At 36.1% G+C, this 25932-nt stretch overlaps 2 protein-coding genes across 2 annotated transcripts; both read right to left on the bottom strand.

Annotated features, from left to right (window-relative positions):
• Nucleotides 1-571: 571 nt before the first annotated feature.
• Nucleotides 572-19563, bottom strand: LOC139850121 (methionine--tRNA ligase, cytoplasmic-like). The gene is made up of 17 exons (XM_071839709.1): nucleotides 19428-19563; nucleotides 19200-19344; nucleotides 18960-19113; nucleotides 18373-18528; nucleotides 18065-18295; nucleotides 17376-17519; nucleotides 17180-17270; nucleotides 16987-17093; nucleotides 16770-16884; nucleotides 16560-16672; nucleotides 16405-16470; nucleotides 16120-16248; nucleotides 15885-16019; nucleotides 15649-15751; nucleotides 14621-14838; nucleotides 14394-14495; nucleotides 572-997 (listed from the first exon to the last, which is right to left on the bottom strand). The coding sequence occupies exons 1-17, from the start codon at nucleotides 19561-19563 to the stop codon at nucleotides 767-769; spliced, it is 2376 nt and encodes a 791-aa protein (XP_071695810.1). The 3' UTR covers nucleotides 572-766.
• Nucleotides 19564-20228: 665 nt separating this feature from the next.
• On the bottom strand, nucleotides 20229-21482 carry LOC139850120 (uncharacterized). The gene has a single exon (XM_071839708.1). It carries the CDS (start codon nucleotides 21480-21482, stop codon nucleotides 20229-20231), a length of 1254 nt encoding a protein of 417 aa, XP_071695809.1.
• Between the last annotated feature and the right edge of the window lie 4450 nt (nucleotides 21483-25932).

Below are 25932 nucleotides of genomic sequence, written 5' to 3'. Positions count from 1 at the left end.
CTCGGTTAGACGAGACGAATCCAATGGTACACTAAAAATTGAATTTTAAGAAAACTTCAGAAGACCCAAAAACTCAACCAACGTCTCTAACCAAGCTCTTGATACCACTTGTTAGGAAGAGGGGATCGCCTGGACGTTGGGAGATATAAATTTGAGAGAAAAACAACTCTATTACTCACAAGAATAGATTTACAGAGTATTACAAAACTCTTATAAAAAAAAAACTTTCAAAACTCACACACACTCTCTAGGTTGTGATTACACTTCTCTGAGTGATTTAGGATGATTTACAACTGAGGTTTACACCTCTATTTATAGTAAAAATTCTATGGCGGTGGAATGGTGTGAACGGAGAAGGTTGGCGGCCGTCATCGACATCAACTTTGCTACCTCCATATGAGTTGTCAAGGTTGCCTACTTTGAATATCTAGAAGGTGGGCTTCTAGATTGTAGGCTGGAAATCTTCATTAAGTGCGGTGACACAAATAAAAACTAAAGCTATACGAGCAAAAAATTTTAAAACTTCAACTTTATAGCTTCAATTATCTCTCCAAACATTCAATTAGTTGAGTTTTCAAATTCGTATATTTTTCCCATAAAAATATATAGTTGGTTTACAACTAATGAACTAGTTGGGTAATGACCACCTGATAATTAAGCCACCTATAAATAGCCATATGCTTCCCCCCACACATCACCATGCAATTAGTAGGACAGATGTTACCTACAAAAAACTTAGTTGGACAAATGTGATGCTAGTGTTAAATTATCCAATGGATCCATTAGGTATGGATGAGACCTTGCAAACACCGGCAGAAGTTGTAAATGGTAGATCTTTAAAGCAGGCTACAAAATCCTTGTCTGTATGTAAATCCACTTGAAGAGTCTCCCAAACCTTCCTTTTCGGGTTCAGAGCTTCATCAGGCTCCCCACTAAATCCAGAAAATGTAACTCTTTCTCCAACAACAGCAGATGCGGGTGGTTCAACCAATTCAACCTGAAATAAAAATGTTGGAAGCTTCGACGAGCCCAACACACCCACTATAGAGGACCTAGACTATACTAGACTCACTACACCAACACTTTGACGTTGGTTAGCCTTTAATTTTATAAATCCTTAGTGCACAATGTACTTAGGCGACAGTGTCGACCATATATCTTTAGGCGGTATAACCGACCATGTATTACTTAGGCGGCAGAGCCAACCATATAATAAGAACAACAAAAGTGCACTAAGAACTTAAACACAAACTAAGGCTTGATCGGGAAACTTAATAAAAACACTTATATTAAATTACAATTACAATATTACTTACAAGCTTTCTCTTCTCTACTTTCGCTAACTCACACTCTTCTTCTCTTCTTCACAACTCACTTCTTATTTCACTCTCACAACTTCACACAACACAAATGAAATCTCCTCCCATATTTATACTACTCCATGGAACATTCTAGAACCTAGATATTTCCATGGATATATAAATATCTAGATATTTCTACAACCTACAAATATCTAGATTTTTCTTTTACATTTCAATTTCTAGATTTTTCTCTCATATTCTAATATCTAGATATTTTCTTATACATATTAATATCTAGATATTTTACCCATATACATTTACTAATTCCATATTATTCTAAATTTGCATTGTATTTTAACACTCCCCCTCAATGCAAATTTTCTTCCAACGATGTCTTGCAGACCATTCCAAGTGCTTCTCTGAATTTTTCAAACTTTGATTTACTTAGGCTCTTGGTGAATATATCTGCAACCTGTTCATCTGTCTTTGTTGGCACCATCTTGATCTCCCCTTCAAGGACCTTCTCGCGAACATAGTGATAGTGTACTTCTATATGTTTTGTTCTTGCGTGAAAGACTGGATTCTCTGCTAGACGTATAGCTGATAGGTTATCGCAGAAAAGCTCTACTTGATAGTCTGTTGATTGATGAAGATCTTCCATTAGTTGTTTCAACCATGTAATTTCTTGTGTTGCTGACGATGCCGATCGATATTCTGCTTCAGTGCTTGACAAAGATACTGTTGGTTGTCTCTTGCTGCACCATGATATTACTCCTGATCCAAGACTAAACATGTATCCAGTTGTTGACCGTCGTGTATCATAGTCTCCAGCGTAATCGGCGTCACAATATCCAGTCACGTGACATTCTTTTGTTTTCTTGTACAAAATGCCAAAGTTAATAGTGCCTTTAACATACCTTAAGATGCGTCGTACAACATCAAGGTGAGGCTTCTTCGGATTGCTCATGTATCGACTAACCACTCCAACTGCATAAGATATGTCTGGCCGGCTTAGTGTGAGATAAATAAGACTTCCGACCATCTTTCGATACATGGTAACATCTTGAAGACTTTTTCCTTCATCTGCTCGTAGTTTTGTATTCGGATCCATTGGGGTTGAGATAGGTTTGCAATTAAGCATTCCGTACTTTTGTAAAAGATCTCGCGCATATTTCTGTTGTCCCAGAAATAATCCTTCTCTTTTCTGCTCTATTTCGAGTCCAAGAAAATGTTTGAGTTCTCCAAGCTCCTTCATATGAAATCTGATAGACAGATTCTCCCTTGTTCTTTGGATCTCCTCATAGTGATCTCCCGTGATGATTAAGTCATCCACATATACTAGCACTATGGCTAGTTTTCCTTGATTTTGTTTCACAAATAAACTAGAATCTGAAGGAGCAACTGTGAAACCACTTTGTACTAAGAACTCACCAATTTTCCCGTACCAAGCTCTTGGAGCCTGCTTCAAGCCGTATAGTGCTTTCTTTAATTTGCTGACATGCTCAGGATGGATCTTGTTCTCAAAGCCTCTTGGTTGCTCCATATAAATGTCTTTGTCAAGTTCTCCATGTAAGAAAGCGTTCTTGACATCCATCTGCCATAACTTCCAAGATTTTCTAGCAGCTAAAGCTAGTAGAGCTCGAATTGTTGTGATCTTCGCCACTGGACTAAACGTTTCTTCATAATCCAGCCCATATTGTTGAGAAAAACCTCTAGCAACAAGTCGAGCTTTATACCTTTCAATGGAGCCATCTGATCGAGTCTTCACCTTGTAAACCCATTTACAAGATATTGGTTTTACATCTTTTGGCTTTGGAACTAAACTCCATGTCTGGTTTTCTTTTAGAGCATTAATTTCTTCTTCCATCGCTTTCTGCCATTCTTGACTTTGTGCTGCTTCTTCATAAGTGGAAGGCTCAATAGGTATTGATTCATCCACATGAGCAGCATTGGCATACCTCGGATTAGGTTGCCTTGGCCTTGTTGATCTCCGTAATTCTTGCACATGCTCCTCGGCATCCATTTGGCTTGGACGAACCTCTTCGGATGTAGATTGATGTACCCCAGTTTTCCATGGACTCGTTTCCTTAGAGTACGATCCATCTCCTTCTTTAATTGGATCCGATATGTGCTCTTTATGTTCTTCTTTTTCTTCTGGACCTTCTTCTAATCCATAAGATTCTGGAAGCTCTATCTTTTGAGGTGACCACCATGAAGACGCTTCATCAAATACCACATTTCTTGAAGTATGACACTTTCCGGTATTTGGATCACAACATCTCCATCCTTTTCTTGATTCATCATAACCGACAAAAATGCACCGAATTGCCTTCTTCTCAAATTTGCTTCGTAGATGATCTGGCACGAAGACATAGCATACACATCCAAAAACTTTGAGATGGTTGACGGTTGGTTTGATCTTCCATAATCTTTCATATGGTGAAATATATCCTAACTTTGTTTGTGGGAGTCTGTTAATCACGTACGATGCCGTCCTCATACATTCGGCCCAAAATCTGCTTGGTACATTCTTACCATGAAGCATACTTCGAAAAGTTTCAGCAAGATGACGATTCTTACGTTCTGCCACTCCATTCTGTTGTGGAGTATTAGGGCAAGTTAATTGACTTCTGATCTTGTGCTTCTCAAGATAGATATTGAACTCAGTCGATAAATATTCTCCTCCATTATCTGTGCGTAAGCACCAGATCTTAGTATTGAGCTCACTTTCTACCTTGTTCTTGAACTCTTTAAACTTCAGAAAAGTCTCCGACTTCTCCTTCATGAAGTAAACCCAAACATATCTTGAGAAGTCATCAATGAATGTCACCATATATTTCATACCTCCAAGTGATGTTTGTTTCACTGGTCCGAAGACATCTGAGTGTATTAGCTCTAGTGGTGTCTTGGACTGATGCGCTGACTCCTTGAATGGCAATTGGTGAGCTTTGCCAAATTGACATCCAGCACATATTGTATCTGTTCGGATATCAATTTGAGGAAGCCCATTTACTATGCGTTTCACCATCATCTCCTTTAACTTATTGTATCCCACATGCCCAAGACGTTCATGCCACAGATCAGCCGTCTCATTCTTTCGAGTCTTATCCACATATGGTGTTTCAGCAGATAGTACATAGACCGACTCTATTCTTTTTCCTTGCATAATTGGATTGCCAACCACCTTCACTCTCTTGAATACAGACACATCTTCTGGTCCAAAGAGCACATAATTTCCTTCTGCTGTCAATTGTGGTACTGACAGTAAATTCTTCTTTAGGCCAGGGACAAGATACACCTTCTCGAGTTGGAGCTTATGAGAGTCACCTTCACTTGGAATTATTGTCTTTCCAATGTGAGAAATAGACAACCTTGAATTGTTGGCTGTCAACACGACTCTTTTTCCTTTGTAATCCTCCATTTCTTGTAGCTTCGTCTCATCACTGGTCATATGATTTGAGCACCCAGAATCGATGATCCAATCATCTTTGTAGTTTATTTTTGACTTTAAAGTTGTTGTAAGAGCTTGATCATCTATGTCAGCTTCAACAGAGAGTCCAGCTTCTGCATCCCATGTTTTCTCATTAATGGATGCTTCAAATGTGACCTCTTTCTTCTCATCTCTTGCGGCGGCCACATTTCCTTCAAAAGTTCGCCTTCTGGGGAATCTACAATCTCGAGCAAAATGACCCTTCTTGCCACAATTGAAGCATTCACCATTCTTTCTCTTATCATTTTCCCCGTATTGTTGGCGATGATCTCTTCTTCCTTGTTGAGCTCCCCCTGAAGCATTGCTTTTTGGTTTTAGATGACTTTTGCCTCCATATGCATGTCTTTCTTTCGTCACTTCTTGTCTTCGAGACATAGTTTTCTTCTTATTGGTGAAGAGTGCTTCTTCTTCGCCTTTTATGCTCACTTCATTCATCTGCTTGGCTAATGCCTCTTGGTTAGCCAATAAATTCTCCAGCTCTATTAATGATGGTTGAGTAGGCCATCCTCTCACAGCGGCTATAAATCCATTATATTCGGATCTTAGGCCGTGGATGATAATTCTCTTCATCCTTGCTTCACTCACTTTCTCTTCAGGAGCAAGTTGAGATATCTCACGGCAGATAGATTTCACCTTGGTGAAATATTGAGAAATAGACAGACTTCCTTGTGAGATACCCGCGAGCTCATTTTCCAAGAGCTGGAGGCGTGCTTCATTCTTCTTTGAAAATAATTTTTCAAAAGTTTCCCAAGCTGCCTTTGCTGTTTTCTCGTCACGGATGTGCTCCAATAGATCCTCCTCGATTGTAGTCTTCAATATAAATAAAGCCTTCCCGGCCTTGATGTTCCATTTTCTAAAGGCTTCGGCATTTTCTTTCGGTGGAGGCGTTGTGTCACTGCCAGCAACTATTTCCCATAAATCCTGTCCTTGTAGGTAGGATTCTATGCAAGTCCGCCAATAACCATAGTTGTGGTTATTGAGACTCTTGATTCCACTGCTCGTACTTGCAAGATCTGCCATCATGACGTCCAACGTCCAATAAGCTTGGTCCCTGACCGATAAGCTTTCACAGTTCCTAACTGTGCTCCGACAGAATCTCCCTTAGAGCCTTGGTGAAAACAAGTCGATGTAAACGTCCAACGTTTACCGATTTCCTCCACTTGAAATGGTCCCGAACGACCCGCTCTGATACCAATTGTTGGAAGCTTCGACGAGCCCAACACACCCACTATAGAGGACCTAGACTATACTAGACTCACTACACCAACACTTTGACGTTGGTTAGCCTTTAATTTTATAAATCCTTAGTGCACAATGTACTTAGGCGACAGTGTCGACCATATATCTTTAGGCGGTATAACCGACCATGTATTACTTAGGCGGCAGAGCCGACCATATAATAAGAACAACAAAAGTGCACTAAGAACTTAAACACAAACTAAGGCTTGATCGGGAAACTTAATAAAAACACTTATATTAAATTACAATTACAATATTACTTACAAGCTTTCTCTTCTCTACTTTCGCTAACTCACACTCTTCTTCTCTTCTTCACAACTCACTTCTTATTTCACTCTCACAACTTCACACAACACAAATGAAATCTCCTCCCATATTTATACTACTCCATGGTGTAACATCCCGCCTTTTTCCGTTAAATTTATTTTTAACACCGTCCTTTTCTTTTAAATAATACCTTTCGTTATTTAACTTCGTAGTTTCCGTTGACTAACGTTCATAATAATTCCGTCATTTAATTATAACATCTCTCGTTAACTTGCGTTTTAAAAATATTCGTTTGGTTAATTCCCGCACCCGCTTTGAAACTTGAGGGACTAAACTTGCCAAGAGGGCAAAGAGATGACTAGGTCAACTAGTCAACCTTCACCCTCCTCCATTCATTTCAACCTCCCCATTTCATTACTTCCATTTTTATTCTCTCAAAACCTCAAACACAAAATCATCATCTAAATTCGGTTTAGGGAGCTAGCAACAAAACAAATTACATATTTGGAATCCTCTCTTCATCCTCTACAATTTGATACCAACTTCATCTCGTTTGGGTAACATTTCTAAAACTCTAGATTTCTCTAAATTCGTGTTTTCGACTTGAAATTGTGTTAGTTAGTGTCTATGGCTCGTGTATAATATGAATATATGTTTTGTTTGCTCGATTTGTTGATTTAGAGTAACTAGTATGAACTTTGAAATGGGTGTGCTTAATCTTTGATTTTGGATGATTAAATGTTGTTTAATTGTTAAAGTTCATGTATTAAATGTGTTACTAGCATCATTAGCTTCAATTTGATGTGTAGGTTGATTAAGAAAACTTCAAAAGCATGATTATTGATTTTGAGATGTTTGACTAGGGTTTGATAGTTCTTGACATGAATTTTTGGATGCTTGAATGCCATGGAATGTTAATTGTTAGTGTTTAGTTGTAATGTATGCGTTATTACCTTCAAAACGGCATGTCGTATGTGTAAATTGGATTCCCGAATCATAAAATACGTTTTACGAACTTGAAACTTTGAAAATAAACCTTTCTTGATCAATTGACGAGTTTTCGGTTATTGTAAATGATGTTTTTGATTGATGATATGTGGTTAGTTGTATTCCTCGTCAAAATACCTTTTCGACGATATATGATAGGCATTATAAGTGTTTGCGGGTCAAGAATTGGGTTGAAAAAGGTTTTGGTTCGTGCACACTTGGAAAAACTGACCAGAATTCTCTGCCCAGGTAGTGGCGCGGCGCGCCACATCCCCGCGCGGCGCGCAGAATCGCCTGGCCAGATTCTGCTCACTTTGTCACATTTCACGCGAAATGTTTGACTAGCTATCGACCTCCGATTCACATGAAACTTGTTTTAATATACTTGTATATGAATATTTAGCATAGAAAAATAGTTCGGGACCCGACCCGAACGCGTTGACTTTTTCGTTGACTTTGACCAAGTTTGACTTTTAGTCAAACTTAACCAAACTTTTATACAATCATTCTAACATGCTTTTATACTTGTTTCTTGTATGAAACTTGACAACGTGATTCACATGCTATACTTAATCGAGTCGTAACGAGCCATAGGACTAATTGAACACATTTCACCCGACCTTGTGTCGTAACCGGTTAATTGATACAACTTACTTGTTTAGGTCAAGGCTAAGCAACTTTCATGCATACGTTACTTTGTGAAGTACATTTATACTCGAGGTGAGATCATAGTCCCACTTTTTACTCTTTTGAACTTACTTTTGGGATGAGAAAACATAAACGATTCTTTTGAACTAAGTGAACACAAGAACGGGAAAACAAACATTCTACATACGAGTTTAGAACGAAAATCCTCAATCCGATTATCATTAGTTACATCAGATGGTGTAAGCGAGAACTTATGTTATATGGCCATATGGGTTTGACAAACCCTCATTCAAACGGTTCGCTACCGTTTACGAATGAAATATATTTTCGGGAACAGTGTTGTTCTAGCACTAATTGATGGGGTATTCAACGGACGGAACGTTAAGCTTTGATAATTGGGTGCTCGTGAATATTAACTTTTAGAATGTACTACTATTATTTCAACTTTGCAAATCTTGTGGTTCGACTTACCTTACTTTTACTCACTTACTCAAACCTATGATTTCACCAACGTTTTTGCGTTGACAGATTCTTCTATGTTTTCTCAGGTTTTCACATGGCTATTTGATACATGCTTCCGCACTCTTTGATTACTTGATTGGAGTCTACCATGCATGCATACGCTAGGGATAGCATTTTTGGATTCAAACTTTTGTCTACTTACTTACGCTATTTATAGCAACTGTGGTTTCAAACTAATTATGTCGCAAGTTATTTCATTCATACTTTATAACTTTGTAAACTTAAACTTTTTGTCGATCCGTTTGTTAAACTAAACTTTGTACCTTTCAAATGAACGCGACATAATTTTGGTCAAACGAGTCTCGTATAGGGACTACGACCACGCAACGGGACCTAAGTTAACGGCGCCGTCAATAACGGTTTTGGTCGGGTCGCTACAAGTGGTATCAGAGCGTTGGTTGTAGAGAACTAGGACGTGCATTAGTGTGTCTAACAGAGTCGTTAGGACGCATTAGTGAGTCTAGACTACAACCGGATAGTTAGCCATTGCATTCTGACATACATTTGCTATAGATAGCACTTACTTGACTACTTGTGCATTATACTTGAATCATTCTTAGGCAAACTTTTTAATGGTACCCAACCTTCATCATACGAACTCGTATTCCGCCACTTTTTGGTAACACACGTAAATTCATGATTCATACACGTATGGAAGACGACGACTTCATTAGTCACACTTGTTCGGGAACTCTGTCTCCCGGATTGTTATTTGCCACCGTTTCAACTTACTATCGATTTCCCACTGGTGTTTCTTACTATCTACTTTTTGGTGTTACTACCATCACTACTCTAGGTGAGTATCGTCATCAACATTTATCACTACGGTTGCGTGCTACTCGTTATCATGACTCGTTACTCTTTTCATACCTGAATACATTTTTGTCTGACTCGAACCGCATTGACGTGAACAATCAACTATACACTTCCCTCGGGGAAAGCATCTTCAGAGTTGCACCAATTCTTTCGATTTAATACGAGTCACGTTTGAGACGTCGTTACATTTTGTTCATTTTAGATTTTCGCGATTACACGAACTTGAATCTATAGAGTGATGTGGGAATGGAGGTATGAGTTAGCGTAATATAACGACACTCGATCAACGTGGTTATATTACGGTAAGACATACCAAAGTTCTAGTGACGCGTGATGGTGGTTAGACTCGATCAACCTAAACACCACCATGTGCCATGTACATGACTTCATCCTTTCATGTTTGGACATCCGAAAACTCCGAGAATATTGATAACAACCATACCGGGGACACCCCTTCGACTTTTGTCGAACTATACTTATGCTTCCGAATGAATTACCGATTCCTCTCGACTTCAACCGTATGTTACACGTGTATACTAGCTCGTCCTCGCACAGTCTTATGGACTAATTACAATTTACTCGTTATGCTCGCACTGAGGCGGAAACTTCTCTCTCACCACACTCGTACTTCCAGTTCAGGAAATCTTTATTCTAAACTCTCAATGGAGGGAGGGACTCTCCACGTTATACTAGTATTCACCTCGAGGGTGAATAGTTCCGACGAACGTTTTTCTTTCAGAAACCGATGAGGACTTGCCCCGACGAACGTTTTTGGAAACTGATAAATCTTTCGCTACGCGAATTTTCTTGAGAAACTTGTCCTAACAAACTTGTCTAAATATACCTTACGGAATGTACTCCGTAGACTTCGGAGTGCCTCACAAAAAGCCTCGGGACCACGTTTAGACATGAGTACCGCGTACCATCCACAACCCGACGGACCGAACAAACATACGATTTAAGTCTTGAAAACCATAATACGAATTTGTATTACCAACTTCAAATTTACTTGAGAAAAGTATTTTCCTTAACCGAATCCTCATACTACAATGATTTTCATTCGAGTTTTAACGTCACACCTTTTGAAACCACATGTGACCGGAAACGTCATTCTCCTTTGTCGAACCAAGTAAACGATGATCAATTCACCGGGGCCGAGGTTATTCATGAGCAACCGAGAAAATTTGTTCATATTCAGGTAAAACCCTACGCGACTCGTAATCACCAAGAGCTACGCCGATGTTAGACGTAAACATTTCAAATTCCGCGTGGGAAACCGCGTCACGTTAAGAGTCGCACCTTGGAAAAGTGCAATCCGTTTCGGGAAAACGTAGGAAGCTAAATCCGCGATATTTTGATCCTTTAAATTCTTGGGGTGTTTTGGACCCGTCGCTAGCCATTTAGACTTTTCCGACTCATTTTGGGTCTCCGTTTATCCTACATTCGATGTATCAACTCAAAGACGTGTTTTGCGAAACGAGAACTTGTTATCTCCTTTGATGAACTCACTATCGACGATAACCCTCACTTCCTAGGAGGACCGGTTGAAACCATAAATCGTGAAGCCAAACCTTAAAACAACATATGATCCCGACCGTCAAAATTCGTTGAAATACCCTAGAACGTACTTCTCCCTCATTCGTAGAATTGGCAACACAAAATCTCGAGGAAGATTCAACAACTACTACTTCCAACTAAATTTCGGGACGAAATTTCTTTTAAGGTGTAGGTAATGTAACATCCCGCCTTTTTCCGTTAAATTTATTTTTAACACCGTCCTTTTCTTTTAAATAATACCTTTCGTTATTTAACTTCGTAGTTTCCGTTGACTAACGTTCATAATAATTCCGTCATTTAATTATAACATCTCTCGTTAACTTGCGTTTTAAAAATATTCGTTTGGTTAATTCCCGCACCCGCTTTGAAACTTGAGGGACTAAACTTGCCAAGAGGGCAAAGAGATGACTAGGTCAACTAGTCAACCTTCACCCTCCTCCATTCATTTCAACCTCCCCATTTCATTACTTCCATTTTTATTCTCTCAAAACCTCAAACACAAAATCATCATCTAAATTCGGTTTAGGGAGCTAGCAACAAAACAAATTACATATTTGGAATCCTCTCTTCATCCTCTACAATTTGATACCAACTTCATCTCGTTTGGGTAACATTTCTAAAACTCTAGATTTCTCTAAATTCGTGTTTTCGACTTGAAATTGTGTTAGTTAGTGTCTATGGCTCGTGTATAATATGAATATATGTTTTGTTTGCTCGATTTGTTGATTTAGAGTAACTAGTATGAACTTTGAAATGGGTGTGCTTAATCTTTGATTTTGGATGATTAAATGTTGTTTAATTGTTAAAGTTCATGTATTAAATGTGTTACTAGCATCATTAGCTTCAATTTGATGTGTAGGTTGATTAAGAAAACTTCAAAAGCATGATTATTGATTTTGAGATGTTTGACTAGGGTTTGATAGTTCTTGACATGAATTTTTGGATGCTTGAATGCCATGGAATGTTAATTGTTAGTGTTTAGTTGTAATGTATGCGTTATTACCTTCAAAACAGCATGTCGTATGTGTAAATTGGATTCCCGAATCATAAAATACGTTTTACGAACTTGAAACTTTGAAAATAAACCTTTCTTGATCAATTGACGAGTTTTCGGTTATTGTAAATGATGTTTTTGATTGATGATATGTGGTTAGTTGTATTCCTCGTCAAAATACCTTTTCGACGATATATGATAGGCATTATAAGTGTTTGCGGGTCAAGAATTGGGTTGAAAAAGGTTTTGGTTCGTGCACACTTGGAAAAACTGACCAGAATTCTCTGCCCAGGTAGTGGCGCGGCGCGCCACATCCCCGCGCGGCGCGCAGAATCGCCTGGCCAGATTCTGCTCACTTTGTCACATTTCACGCGAAATGTTTGACTAGCTATCGACCTCCGATTCACATGAAACTTGTTTTAATATACTTGTATATGAATATTTAGCATAGAAAAATAGTTCGGGACCCGACCCGAACGCGTTGACTTTTTCGTTGACTTTGACCAAGTTTGACTTTTAGTCAAACTTAACCAAACTTTTATACAATCATTCTAACATGCTTTTATACTTGTTTCTTGTATGAAACTTGACAACGTGATTCACATGCTATACTTAATCGAGTCGTAACGAGCCATAGGACTAATTGAACACATTTCACCCGACCTTGTGTCGTAACCGGTTAATTGATACAACTTACTTGTTTAGGTCAAGGCTAAGCAACTTTCATGCATACGTTACTTTGTGAAGTACATTTATACTCGAGGTGAGATCATAGTCCCACTTTTTACTCTTTTGAACTTACTTTTGGGATGAGAAAACATAAACGATTCTTTTGAACTAAGTGAACACAAGAACGGGAAAACAAACATTCTACATACGAGTTTAGAACGAAAATCCTCAATCCGATTATCATTAGTTACATCAGATGGTGTAAGCGAGAACTTATGTTATATGGCCATATGGGTTTGACAAACCCTCATTCAAACGGTTCGCTACCGTTTACGAATGAAATATATTTTCGGGAACAGTGTTGTTCTAGCACTAATTGATGGGGTATTCAACGGACGGAACGTTAAGCTTTGATAATTGGGTGCTCGTGAATATTAACTTTTAGAATGTACTACTATTATTTCAACTTTGCAAATCTTGTGGTTCGACTTACCTTACTTTTACTCACTTACTCAAACCTATGATTTCACCAACGTTTTTGCGTTGACAGATTCTTCTATGTTTTCTCAGGTTTTCACATGGCTATTTGATACATGCTTCCGCACTCTTTGATTACTTGATTGGAGTCTACCATGCATGCATACGCTAGGGATAGCATTTTTGGATTCAAACTTTTGTCTACTTACTTACGCTATTTATAGCAACTGTGGTTTCAAACTAATTATGTCGCAAGTTATTTCATTCATACTTTATAACTTTGTAAACTTAAACTTTTTGTCGATCCGTTTGTTAAACTAAACTTTGTACCTTTCAAATGAACGCGACATAATTTTGGTCAAACGAGTCTCGTATAGGGACTACGACCACGCAACGGGACCTAAGTTAACGGCGCCGTCAATAACGGTTTTGGTCGGGTCGCTACACATGGAACATTCTAGAACCTAGATATTTCCATGGATATATAAATATCTAGATATTTCTACAACCTACAAATATCTAGATTTTTCTTTTACATTTCAATTTCTAGATTTTTCTCTCATATTCTAATATCTACATATTTTCTTATACATATTAATATCTAGATATTTTACCCATATACATTTACTAATTCCATATTATTCTAAATTTGCATTGTATTTTAACAAAAAATAGTTTAAACTTATGTTGTATCCATCATATCATATATACAGTAAGACCTTTTGAAGCGCGAGTAGCTTATAGGGCACAGAATTACAAGTAAAAATGTCCAAGAGAGTTGCAAAATAACTGTAGATAATTTCAACTTCTTCTAAGTTTGGAACTTTTTCCTGATTTGGAGGGGGGTTATCACTAAATACCAAGGTTGTAAAAGACGCGAGTCGAGGACGCATCGGCCATGCCTAAAAAACGACGCGTCGGACGCAACGGCAACGCAACGGGCGTTGACTAACGTTGACTTTTTATAATAGTTTTATTAAATATATATTTATATATAATATTATATAGCTCAAATCTTCAAATATAAACTATATTTACAATAAACATGGACAATTAACAATTATTAACAATATAAAAAAAAAAAAAAAAAAAAAATTTGACCGATTTTTACCGACTCTGACCGACTTTGACCGACTTTTTCTGAATTAGACCGACTTTTTCCGACTTTGACCGAATTTTTACCTTTGACCGACTTTTTAGCAACGACGCAGCCGACTTTTGCAACACTGCTAAATACAATATGCAACTACTCAAACAAAAAGTTGAATACTTGAATGAACCGAATGAACCGAATGACCAATGAGATGGAGCTTTGTCTGTATGTGACACCTTTTAAGTTTTAATTAAGTACTCTAATTGTAGTATTTTTATTATATTATTATTACGAATATGAAAATATGAATATGAATATTTATGAAATGCATACCTTGGTGTGATCACTAGTGGAAGCACAAAGAACCATAGCTTGTGATTTGATACCACGCATGGTTGCTGGCTTTAAGTTGCAGAGAACACATACCTTCCGGTTCTGAGAATAAATAGCAAGACAAATTTTTTAACAAGCTCGTGAAATCACACACACACACACACACACACACACACACACACATATGTTTAAGTTACAGACAAGTTAAAAAGTGGCAAAAAAAAAACCTGCATCTCCTCAAGAGGAATAAATTTAGCAAGCCCACTAACAACAGTCCTAGGCTGCTCTTCACCAACATCGATTTTTTCCACGTACAAAGAATCAGCATCAGGATGCTTTTGAACTTCCGCAATAACTCCAACGCGAATATCAAGTCTACTGATCGTAAGTTCCTGTTTAGAATCCTTAGTTTTGGCTTTACCTGAGGATTTCGTTCCGTTTTTATCTGCAAAATGCAAGATAAAAACATACTATATATTATTCCAAAGTAATATGAAAGAGAAATATAGTACGTATATCAAAGATGATTGATGTTAAAGATTGGCATAAAGCGATATACAACAAAATAACCACCAGAACCATCTAGGGAATAATCGGATTAGACTTCACCTCTCATTTGAATAATAAATATCAAAATTATATATGAGTAAATATAGAAGAAAACCGTACACATAGACGTAAACTTTAACATAACTATCTAGAAACATAAACATAATAATTCATTTGTTCAAGAACTCTAAAATAAAAAATTTGAATTCACATTTAAAGGTTGGCCAATTTTGACCGATTAAACCCGATTTCGACACATTGGCCGACGTTCACCGATAAAATAAGTGAATTATGGAAAATCGGAGAGACCAGTGACTAAAAACTTTACAAGTCGACCACATTAACATAACTGTCTAAACATAAAGATAATAATTCATTTGCTCAAAAAGTCCAAAAAAATAAAATTTGAGTTGCAATAGACTAGTACTGTAAGATATTAAGATACACCCACTCTATACTTCCTATTCAATAAACTTAAACAATACATATCAAAGTTATATATGTAACATGTAGCATGTAACCATTGGATAACAAGAGATGATCGGGGTTCAAGTTTCAAGTAGCAACAAACTTCCTAGATAATAAATCACTACGTATTTTAAGACAAGGCAAAGACTGAATGGATGTATAGAGCAAACAATTAAACAATCATATCATGAGTTGACTAAACTGGACTTATATATTTTACTAGAGATATAACAATTACCAGTAATTTTCTTTGCTTCATCTCCTTCATTATTAGCCCGGTCCACACGGTCAGCTTGACTTCCAGCAAACTTATTCCTAAAATTGTTTATTTCATCATCTTCCTGCACAATCCCACAAACAAGAATACAATAATACAAACAATTTTAAAAAGAGTAATACAAAAATTGTTTATTCTCTGGGCCATGTACAAGAATCAAAAAGTAACTATAAATGATGTTCAAGACAAAATTTTACCAAAATTTCAAACAATGGCACAGGGGTCCCAATATTGTGACCAATAGGGGTAAGCTCCCAAGGACTTTTGGTTTTAGCAACATTCCCTTCATCGTCGGAAAGGGACAGTTGAGGCAAATTAAGCTGTTTGAGTAGCTGTAACAACATAGATTGAAATGAACGTGTTGTGTTTACAGTAAAAAACATTATGTCTTAATTACATAAGACTAAGCAAACATAAAGCATATTTACTTGCCTCAATGGAAAACGAAGGCATGAAAGGTTCTAAAAGAGACGCGAGAAGATAAACTAGTCCCACTGAAGTTCTCATAACTATGGAACAGGAAGGCAAATCTTCCCTGTAAAGCTTCCAGAATTGACTTTCCTGCACGATAAAACACAAAATCGTGTTCGTTGATGATTGAAGAGTTGCAGGTTTGGAGATTGTACTATTTTTTATTTATTTATTTATAATTTTTTATTTATATATGTGATATGTCGCAGCTCTTATCACACTAAGTTCTAAAATAAGTGGAGTTACTTGTAAGTATGCATTTCCCTGGTCAGAGATACTCAATGCGATTTTCAATCCCTGCTTTAGCTGGATCTGTGAAACGTGTAAAATAAATTTATTATTTTTTCAAAACGAATAAAGAAGACCAAAAACATTCCTGTTCGAATATAATAATAACTTGCCTTCTCCATGGCCTCAATGTATTGATCAACAAAGTTACCAACTTTGTTTCCCAAAGCTTTTGTTAAGGCATGTGATTCTGCACCTGGAGCATCAGGAATTATGGAACCATATCCTGCAATCCGTGAATTAAAGATGTCGTTCAGATGCAACCAAAAGAGGAAAATAACAAATAGATTTTAAATATGATTATATAACAACGAAACACTAACCTGGATCTTTAGCAATAAAGGTCAAAACCCGGTAGATTGAATTACCCAAATTATGTACCAATTCACTATTTACCTTTGCTTGCATATCTTCCCACGTAAATGACGTGTCTGATACCTACAGATGTGAACGATTAGAGAATTGTTATTTGTTATTGTTAATTAATAAAAATATAAAGTGGAAATGATTTGGCTGATCACATAATTAGTAATCATTTACCTCTGGTCTATTGGTTAACAAATAATATCGCCATACTTCGACAGGGATGTTTGTATCCTTGGCATCGTTTCCAAAGATGCCTATACCCTTACTTTTTGAGAACTTGCCTACACACACACACACAGTATTTGAATATACATATACATACATGAGATGATACAATAAGTTCCAGGTTAGCATTAATTAAACAAACCTTTATCATAGTTTAAGTACTCTGTAGCACTAATAGTCTTCATCATAGTCCAGTTCTCACCAGAACCGATAAGCGTAGAAGGAAACATTACCTGGAATAAATTTTCTCAGAGATAAACACAAAAATGCACTAACTTTTCCGAAAAAGGCTACATATATTGATAATGATGAAATCCTTGCTTGAAGATTAGACTTACAGTGTGGAATTGAACGTTATCCTTGCCCATAAACTGGTATAGCTCCACATTTTCAGGATTTTTCCACCACTTCTCCCACTCGGATGTGTAGCATTTAGTAATTGAGACATATCCAATAGGTGCATCAAACCATACATAAAAAACCTAGTGAGCATTGTATACAACCATAAGAAGATATACATGAAAAACAAATATAAAGTTGAAGGTTGCTACTTTGATACTTACAAATGAAGTTATCAACTACTATAATTACAATCAAGACCCATATACCAAAAATTGGGTCCATTGGGTCAACCATTTGGGTCCTGGTCTTGAGGAAACAAAGGGAATGGGTCCATTATGGACCCATCTTTAGTGCATTAATATATTAGAAGGTCCATTAGACCCGCTGAAACCCATTTCCAATATGAAAAAGTTTAAAAAATAATAAACTTATAAAATAAAAAGATAGAAAATCTAATAAAATTGATGAAAATAAAAAAATAAAATTAATTTTTTTTTAAAAAAGTGAAAAAATTATAAGAAGCTAAATAAAATTTTTTTAAAAATTATTAGAGAAAATGGGTCTCTACCCGACCCAACCCGTTTGGACCCGACCCGTTTGACCATGACCTGTTTTGACCCAAACCCGACCCATTTGTCAGGCTTCTATAATATAGATATAGCAGAAGGACAAACAATGTCCCTACCTTGTCTTTGATAATTTCAGCAGGGACAGGGACACCCCACTTCAAATCTCTTGTAATACAACGCGCCCTTAATCCTTCTTTCAACAATCTATTTGTCTCACGAATGGCATTTGGACTCCATGAGCCACTCACTGACATTTTGTTGATGTATTCCCCAACTTTGTCTTGCAACCGATCGAGTTTAAGAAACAAGTGATTCGTGTCACATGTACGAGGGCTGCTCCCACAGACCTAACAGCAAACGAAATGGAGTTATACACAAGAATGGGAATAAAGTTAAAAAGGTGACATACTGACAATAGATTTACCTTGCATCTAGGATTAATAAGTTCTATTGAATTTAACTGATTTCCACATTTTTCACATTGATCACCTCTCGCAGAATCATAATTACAATTTGGCTTTGGGCAGCCGCCCTCAACAAATCGATCGGCTAAAAACTTGCTACATGTATCACAGTAAGGCTGCAAAACAAGATCATTTGTGATTCACCATATTTCACAGAAAAAAAAGCTTACATCAGTTCACATTACAACCAGGGGCGAAAATATGAAGGACCGGGGGCACCCGCCCCAAGTGGTGGATTTGTAATTTTTAGTGCACAAAATTTGGATTTTTTGATTTTGCCCCCGGTAGATTCTTTTTTTGCCCCAAAGTCTCCATCTTCTGCCCCCAAAGTCTCCATATTTTTCCCAAAAGCCTCCCGATTTTGACCCAAAACCTCCATAATTTGCCCAAAAAACCTCCAAATTTTGCCTAAGAACTCCAAATTTTGCGCCGAAAACTCCATATTTTTCCCAAAAAAAGTTGCTACGTTTTTTAAAAAAAAATTCGCCCCCAGTTAAAAAAATATTCCTGCTTCCGCCACTGATTACAACCAACGATAGCCACACACCTGCTGAATTGTCTCCTCAGAAATTAATTCATTCTTCATCAAATCCATAAATATCTCTTGGCAAACTTCAGTCTGCTCGGAAGTAGAAGTTCTCCCGAATTTATCAAAACTTATATTAAACCAATCATACACTTCTTTATGAATCGCATGATACCTAAAATAACATAATTAAAAACAACATCAACACAACAACTACAATAAACCCTAACATATCATTCTTATTTACTAAAAGTCAATTACTTGTCACAAATTTTTTCAGGAGTACAATTTTCTTGCAAAGCCTTGACCTCTGTAGTTGTTCCGTACTCATCTGTACCGCCTATGTAAATGGCGTTGTATCCTCTTATTCCACAATACCTAGCAAACACATCTCCACTCAACACGCCTACATACAAAATAACGAATCACAAATTAAGTTCATAGCTGATTAAATTACACAATTAATTGAAGTATACTTGATAAACTTACAGCCGATAATGTTTCCAAGGTGAGGCACATTATTGACGTACGGAAGGGCGCTAGTGATTAAGATGTTTCGTTTGCCAGCTATCGGAAGCTTCGCCGGTTTCCGACTGTCTACGGCGACGGTAGGTGTATCTCCCATTATTACGGCGCTTTATTAGGGCTTAGGTTTTAGATTGGGAGCGATTAAATAATGAAAGTCGGGGCTTTTAGCTGATTGTAATGTTGTATAATGAGAGTCTGCACTCAATTCACGTTGGGGGTCTATCACGACGAAGAATAAGTGCGATTATTTGGGATGAAGAATTTGAATATATGTAGGGTTTTATCACTCAGTTCCCGTTAGGGTTTTATTGCTTCGGCTTGCTTTGGGCCCAAGTAATTTAAAATAATTTAAAAGAAGCTTCGAATTCGCGGGCTTTTGAACTGAGATTTTTTATTTCACGCTCTTAATTACTCCGTAGTTAGAGCACGTAGATTTTTCAATTTGAGACCCTAAAATTGACTAACGTGTAAGAGCACAAGGTGTCTGTGTCGATTTTTCAGTGTCAATTTCAGTGTCCATTTTTGACACTAAAATTGACTGACAGTATGTAAGTTGGAGGTGTCCACAGTGTCGATTTCAGTGTCCATTTTTTATTTTTTATTTTTTTAAATTGAATTTTAAATATTGTATTTAACTAATTTAATATAAAAACAAAATAATTGATTAAAATTCATAAAATAAACTATTACATTAATTAAAATTCATAAAATAAACCATTACATTTATTAAAATTCATAAAATAAACTAATACGTAATAAAATTCATAGGTCGTCACGAAGATCCCACAAATGTTCAATCAAATCAGATCGTATGCCTTCATGCACTTCTCTATCACGTAACTCCCTCGTTCTTCTTGCTCGAGCGTCGCACCTATCGATCCACGTACGTTGTATATGTTGGACGGGCTCAACTACCCAATCATTCTCAGCAAGGTTGTATCCATTGTCTTCGATAATGATGTTGTGTATCACGATGCAGGTGTACATTAGTTGTCTCATTATATTCACCTCGTAAGCTCGTGCGGGTTGCTGAAGAATATGCCAACGGCCTTGTAGGATCCCAAACGTTCTTTCAACATCTTTGCGAGCACTCGCTTGTTTCTTTGTAAAGTAAGTACGTTTTTCGTCAACGGCACTTGAAAATCCCTTAACAAATGCCGCCCAAGTTGGGTAAATACCGTCAGCTAAATAATACCCCCTGCTATAATGAACCCCGTTTATTTGATAAGGAACGTCAGGCATTTCCTCATTAAGCATTGAGTTGAACAAATCACTAGTGTTTAGCACATTAATATCGTTGTTTGAACCCGCTACACCAAAATACGCATGCCAAATCCAATTATCATACGAGGCGACCGCTTCAAGCATAATAGTTGGATGATTGTGATCACCTCGCATATACTGTCCTCTCCACGTAACTGGACATTTTGCCCATGCCCAGTGCATACAATCTATACTGCCCAACATGCCCGGAAAACCATGAATCCTTTCATGACCTTCATACAAACGATGAATGTCATGCAAAGTAGGCTCTCTTAGGTACACGTTAGCATACAAATCAATGATACACCTACAAAAGTTGTGTAGAGATTCCCGAGCAACTCGTTCGGACATTTGAAGATACTCATCCAACGCATCCTGTGTATAACCGTATGCTAGCTGACGTAGCGCGGCTGTCATCTTCAAATGTGGGCTAATACTCCACTTACCACGTGAATCTTGTCTTCGATGAAACCATCTAAAATAATACGGCAATGGATTTGCTGAGTAGCTTAGAATATCATTCATAATCCTAAGAAAAAAACGTCGCCGCATTCGAAATCTTCGTTTGAAATTATCAGCCGAATATTTGCAACCCTCGTTAAAATAATCGTCCATCAAACGATCATGTGCTTCATAATGATTTCGACGTATATAACGACGTGAGTTAACTTCTTCTTCACCGGATAAATTTTCAATTACGTTTATTGTGTACTTCGTGAACGAGTCGCCGGAAGAACTCGAAGAAGACGACATATTTTGGGAAAAAGATAAAAAAAAATTGATGAATAAAGATATAAAATGTGGTGAAAGGTGAATAATGAGTGTGTGTGTTAAAATGTTAAAATGTAGTGTTATTTATAGTGTAAAAAGGAAGAAAGAAAAAAAAAAGAAGCCAAAACTAGCCGTTAAACGGCTAGTTTTTTCAAAATTCAAACAATTGATCCTTTGGAACTCAGCGTCGGATTGTGGAGGTTGGAAATCGACGGCGGGATCGACGCCGTGTCGGTGTCGACCCACCGTCGATCCCGGGGTCGATTTTGGGTTGACGGTCGATTTCAGAGTGGACACCGAGTGCTCTAATGTCTTTCGGTTGTTTATTTGTATTTATTATTATTATTATTATTATTATTATTATTATTATTATTATTATTATTACATTTAACTAAATTAATTTTATATTTATATTTAATTACTTTATTTTCTATAAAATAAAATTAATACTTAAGTAAAAATAAAATTAATACTTAACATTACATTAAAAGAGAATTAAATGTTACATTAATAATAAAAAATATTAAAAATACAATTACATAAATTTAAAATACGAAGTACAATTAAATAAATAAATAAATTAATAATTTAAAGTTTTTTTAATCTTGTCATTACTAACATATCCCTAATTACTACTTTCGTAATTAATCTCGAAAAATATATTCTTATAATACAATTCAATTCGTTCCGAGCGTATAATTATTTTTTCGAGTATTTCGGGCCATTTGTCTTAGTCTTTAAGAGACATGAATACCTCCAAGTCTCCATGTAGTGACCCGAACTTTTCCATGTTTATATATATTAATTGAGATTGATATTTACATGATTAAATGTTTCCAACATGTTAAGCAATCAAACTTGTTAAGACTTGATTAATTGAAATATGTTTCATATAGACAATTGACCACCCAAGTTGATCGGTGATTCACGAACGTTAAAACTTGTAAAAACTATATGATGACATATATATGGATATATATATATATATAGTTAACATGATACTATGATAAGAAAACATATCATAAAGTATATTAACAATGAACTACATATGTAAAAACAAGACTACTAACTTAATGATTTTTAAACGAGACATATATGTAACGATTATCGTTGTAAAGACATTTAATGTATATATATCATATTAAGAGATATTCATACATGATAATATCATGATAATATAATAATTTAAAATCTCATTTGATATTATAAACATTGGGTTAACAACATTTAACAAGATCGTTAACCTAAAGGTTTCAAAACAACACTTACATGTAACGACTAACGATGACTTAACGACTCAGTTAAAATGTATATACATGTAGTGTTTTAATATGTATTTATACACTTTTGAAAGACTTCAAGACACTTATCAAAATACTTCTACTTAACAAAAATGCTTACAATTACATCCTCGTTCAGTTTCATCAACAATTCTACTCGTATGCACCCGTATTCGTACTCGTACAATACACAGCTTTTAGATGTATGTACTATTGGTATATACACTCCAATGATCAGCTCTTAGCAGCCCATGTGAGTCACCTAACACATGTGGGAACCATCATTTGGCAACTAGCATGAAATATCTCATAAAATTACAAAAATATGAGTAATCATTCATGACTTATTTACATGAAAACAAAATAACATATCCTTTATATCTAATCCATACACCAACGACCAAAAACACCTACAAACACTTTCATTCTTCAATTTTCTTCATCTAATTGATCTCTCTCAAGTTCTATCTTCAAGTTCTAAGTGTTCTTCATAAATTCCAAAAGTTCTAGTTTCATAAAATCAAGAATACTTTCAAGTTTGCTAGCTCACTTCCAATCTTGTAAGGTGATCATCCAACCTCAAGAAATCTTTGTTTCTTACAGTAGGTTATCATTCTAATACAAGGTAATAATCATATTCAAACTTTGGTTCAATTTCTATAACTATAACAATCTTATTTCAAGTGATGATCTTACTTGAACTTGTTTTCGTGTCATGATTCTGCTTCAAGAACTTCGAGCCATCCAAGGATCCATTGAAGCTAGATCCATTTTTCTCTTTTCCAGTAGGTTTATCCAAGGAACTTAAGGTAGTAATGATGTTCATAACATCATTCGATTCATACATATAAAGCTATCTTATTCGAAGGTTTAAACTTGTAATCACTAGAACATAGTTTAGTTAATTCTAAACTTGTTCGCAAACAAAAGTTAATCCTTCTAACTTGACTTTTAAAATCAACTAAACACATGTTCTATATCTATATGATATGCTAACTTAATGATTTAAAACCTGGAAACACGAAAAACACCGTAAAACCGGATTTACGCCGTCGAAGCAACACCGCGGGCTGTTTTGGGTTAGTTAATTAAAAACTATGATAAACTTTGATTTAAAAGTTGTTATTCTGAGAAAATAATTTTTATTATGAACATGAAACTATATCCAAAAATTATGGTTAAACTCAAAGTGGAAGTATGTTTTCTAAAATGGTCATCTAGACGTCGTTCTTTCGACTGAAATGACTACCTTTAAAAAACGACTTGTAACTTATTTTTCCGACTATAAACCTATACTTTTTTGTTTATATTCATAAAATAGAGTTCAATATGAAACCATAGCAATTTGATTCACTCAAAACGGATTTAAAATGAAGAAGTTATGGGTAAAACAAGATTGGATAATTTTTCTCATTTTAGCTACGTGAAAATTGGTAACAAATCTATTCCAACCATAACTTAATCAACTTGTATTATATATTATGTAATCTTGAGATACCATAGACACGTATACAATGTTTCGACCTATCATGTCGACACATCTATATATATTTCGGAACAACCATAGACACTCTATATGTGAATGTTGGAGTTAGCTATACAGGGTTGAGGTTGATTCCAAAATATATATAGTTTGAGTTGTGATCAATACTGAGATACGTATACACTGGGTCGTGGATTGATTCAAGATAATATTTATCGATTTATTTCTGTACATCTAACTGTGGACAACTAGTTGTAGGTTACTAACGAGGACAGCTGACTTAATAAACTTAAAACATCAAAATATATTAAAAGTGTTGTAAATATATTTTGAACATACTTTGATATATATGTATATATTGTTATAGGTTCGTGAATCAACCAGTGGCCAAGTCTTACTTCCCGACGAAGTAAAAATCTGTGAAAGTGAGTTATAGTCCCACTTTTAAAATCTAATATTTTTGGGATGAGAATACATGCAGGTTTTATAAATGATTTACAAAATAGACACAAGTACGTGAAACTACATTCTATGGTTGAATTATCGAAATCGAATATGCCCCTTTTTATTAAGTCTGGTAATCTAAGAATTAGGGAACAGACACCCTAATTGACGCGAATCCTAAAGATAGATCTATTGGGCCTAACAAACCCCATCCAAAGTACCGGATGCTTTGGTACTTCGAAATTTATATCATATCCGAAGGGTGTCCCGGAATGATGGGGATATTCTTATATATGCATCTTGTTAATGTCGGTTACCAGGTGTTCACCATATGAATGATTTTTATCTCTATGTATGGGATGTGTATTGAAATATGAAATCTTGTGGTCTATTGTTACGATTTGATATATATAGGTTAAACCTATAACTCACCAACATTTTTGTTGACGTTTTAAGCATGTTTATTCTCAGGTGATTATTAAGAGCTTCCGCTGTCGCATACTTAAATAAGGACGAGAATTGGAGTCCATGCTTGTATGATATTGTGTAAAAACTGCATTCAAGAAACTTATTTTGTTGTAACATATTTGTATTGTAAACCATTATGTAATGGTCGTGTGTAAACAGGATATTTTAGATTATCATTATTTAATAATCTACGTAAAGCTTTTTAAACCTTTATTGATGAAATAAAGGTTATGGTTTGTTTTAAAATGAATGCAGTCTTTGAAAAACGTCTCATATAGAGGTCAAAACCTCACAACGAAATCAATTAATATGGAACGTTTTTAATCAATAAGAACGGGACATTTCAGTTGGTATCCGAGCGTTGGTCTTAGAGAACCAGAAAATTTGCATTAGTGTGTCTTATCGAGTTTGTTAGGATGCATTAGTGAGTCTGGACTTCGACCGTGTTTTCTTTAAAAATGATTGCTTAACATTTTTGTTGGAAACTATATATTTTTAACATATGAATATTATGTGATATATTAATCTCTTAACGTGTTTGATATTATGTGATAGATGTCTACCTCTAGGACAAGTCCCATTGACTCACCTAATAATAATGAAGAGTCAAATGTAAATTGGAATGATTTGTGGACTGATTCACAAGTTCCCGAAGAGGAACCGGAAGAAGAGTCGGAACCGGAAGAAGAATCGGAACCGGAAGAAGAATCGGAACCGGATGAAGAAATAGAACCGGTGGGGGAAATAATAAAACGGT

Source organism: Rutidosis leptorrhynchoides, chromosome 5 (assembly GCF_046630445.1).
Source record: "Rutidosis leptorrhynchoides isolate AG116_Rl617_1_P2 chromosome 5, CSIRO_AGI_Rlap_v1, whole genome shotgun sequence".
Lineage (NCBI taxonomy): Eukaryota > Viridiplantae > Streptophyta > Magnoliopsida > Asterales > Asteraceae > Rutidosis > Rutidosis leptorrhynchoides.
This window is presented reverse-complemented; position numbering and strand designations above follow the sequence as displayed.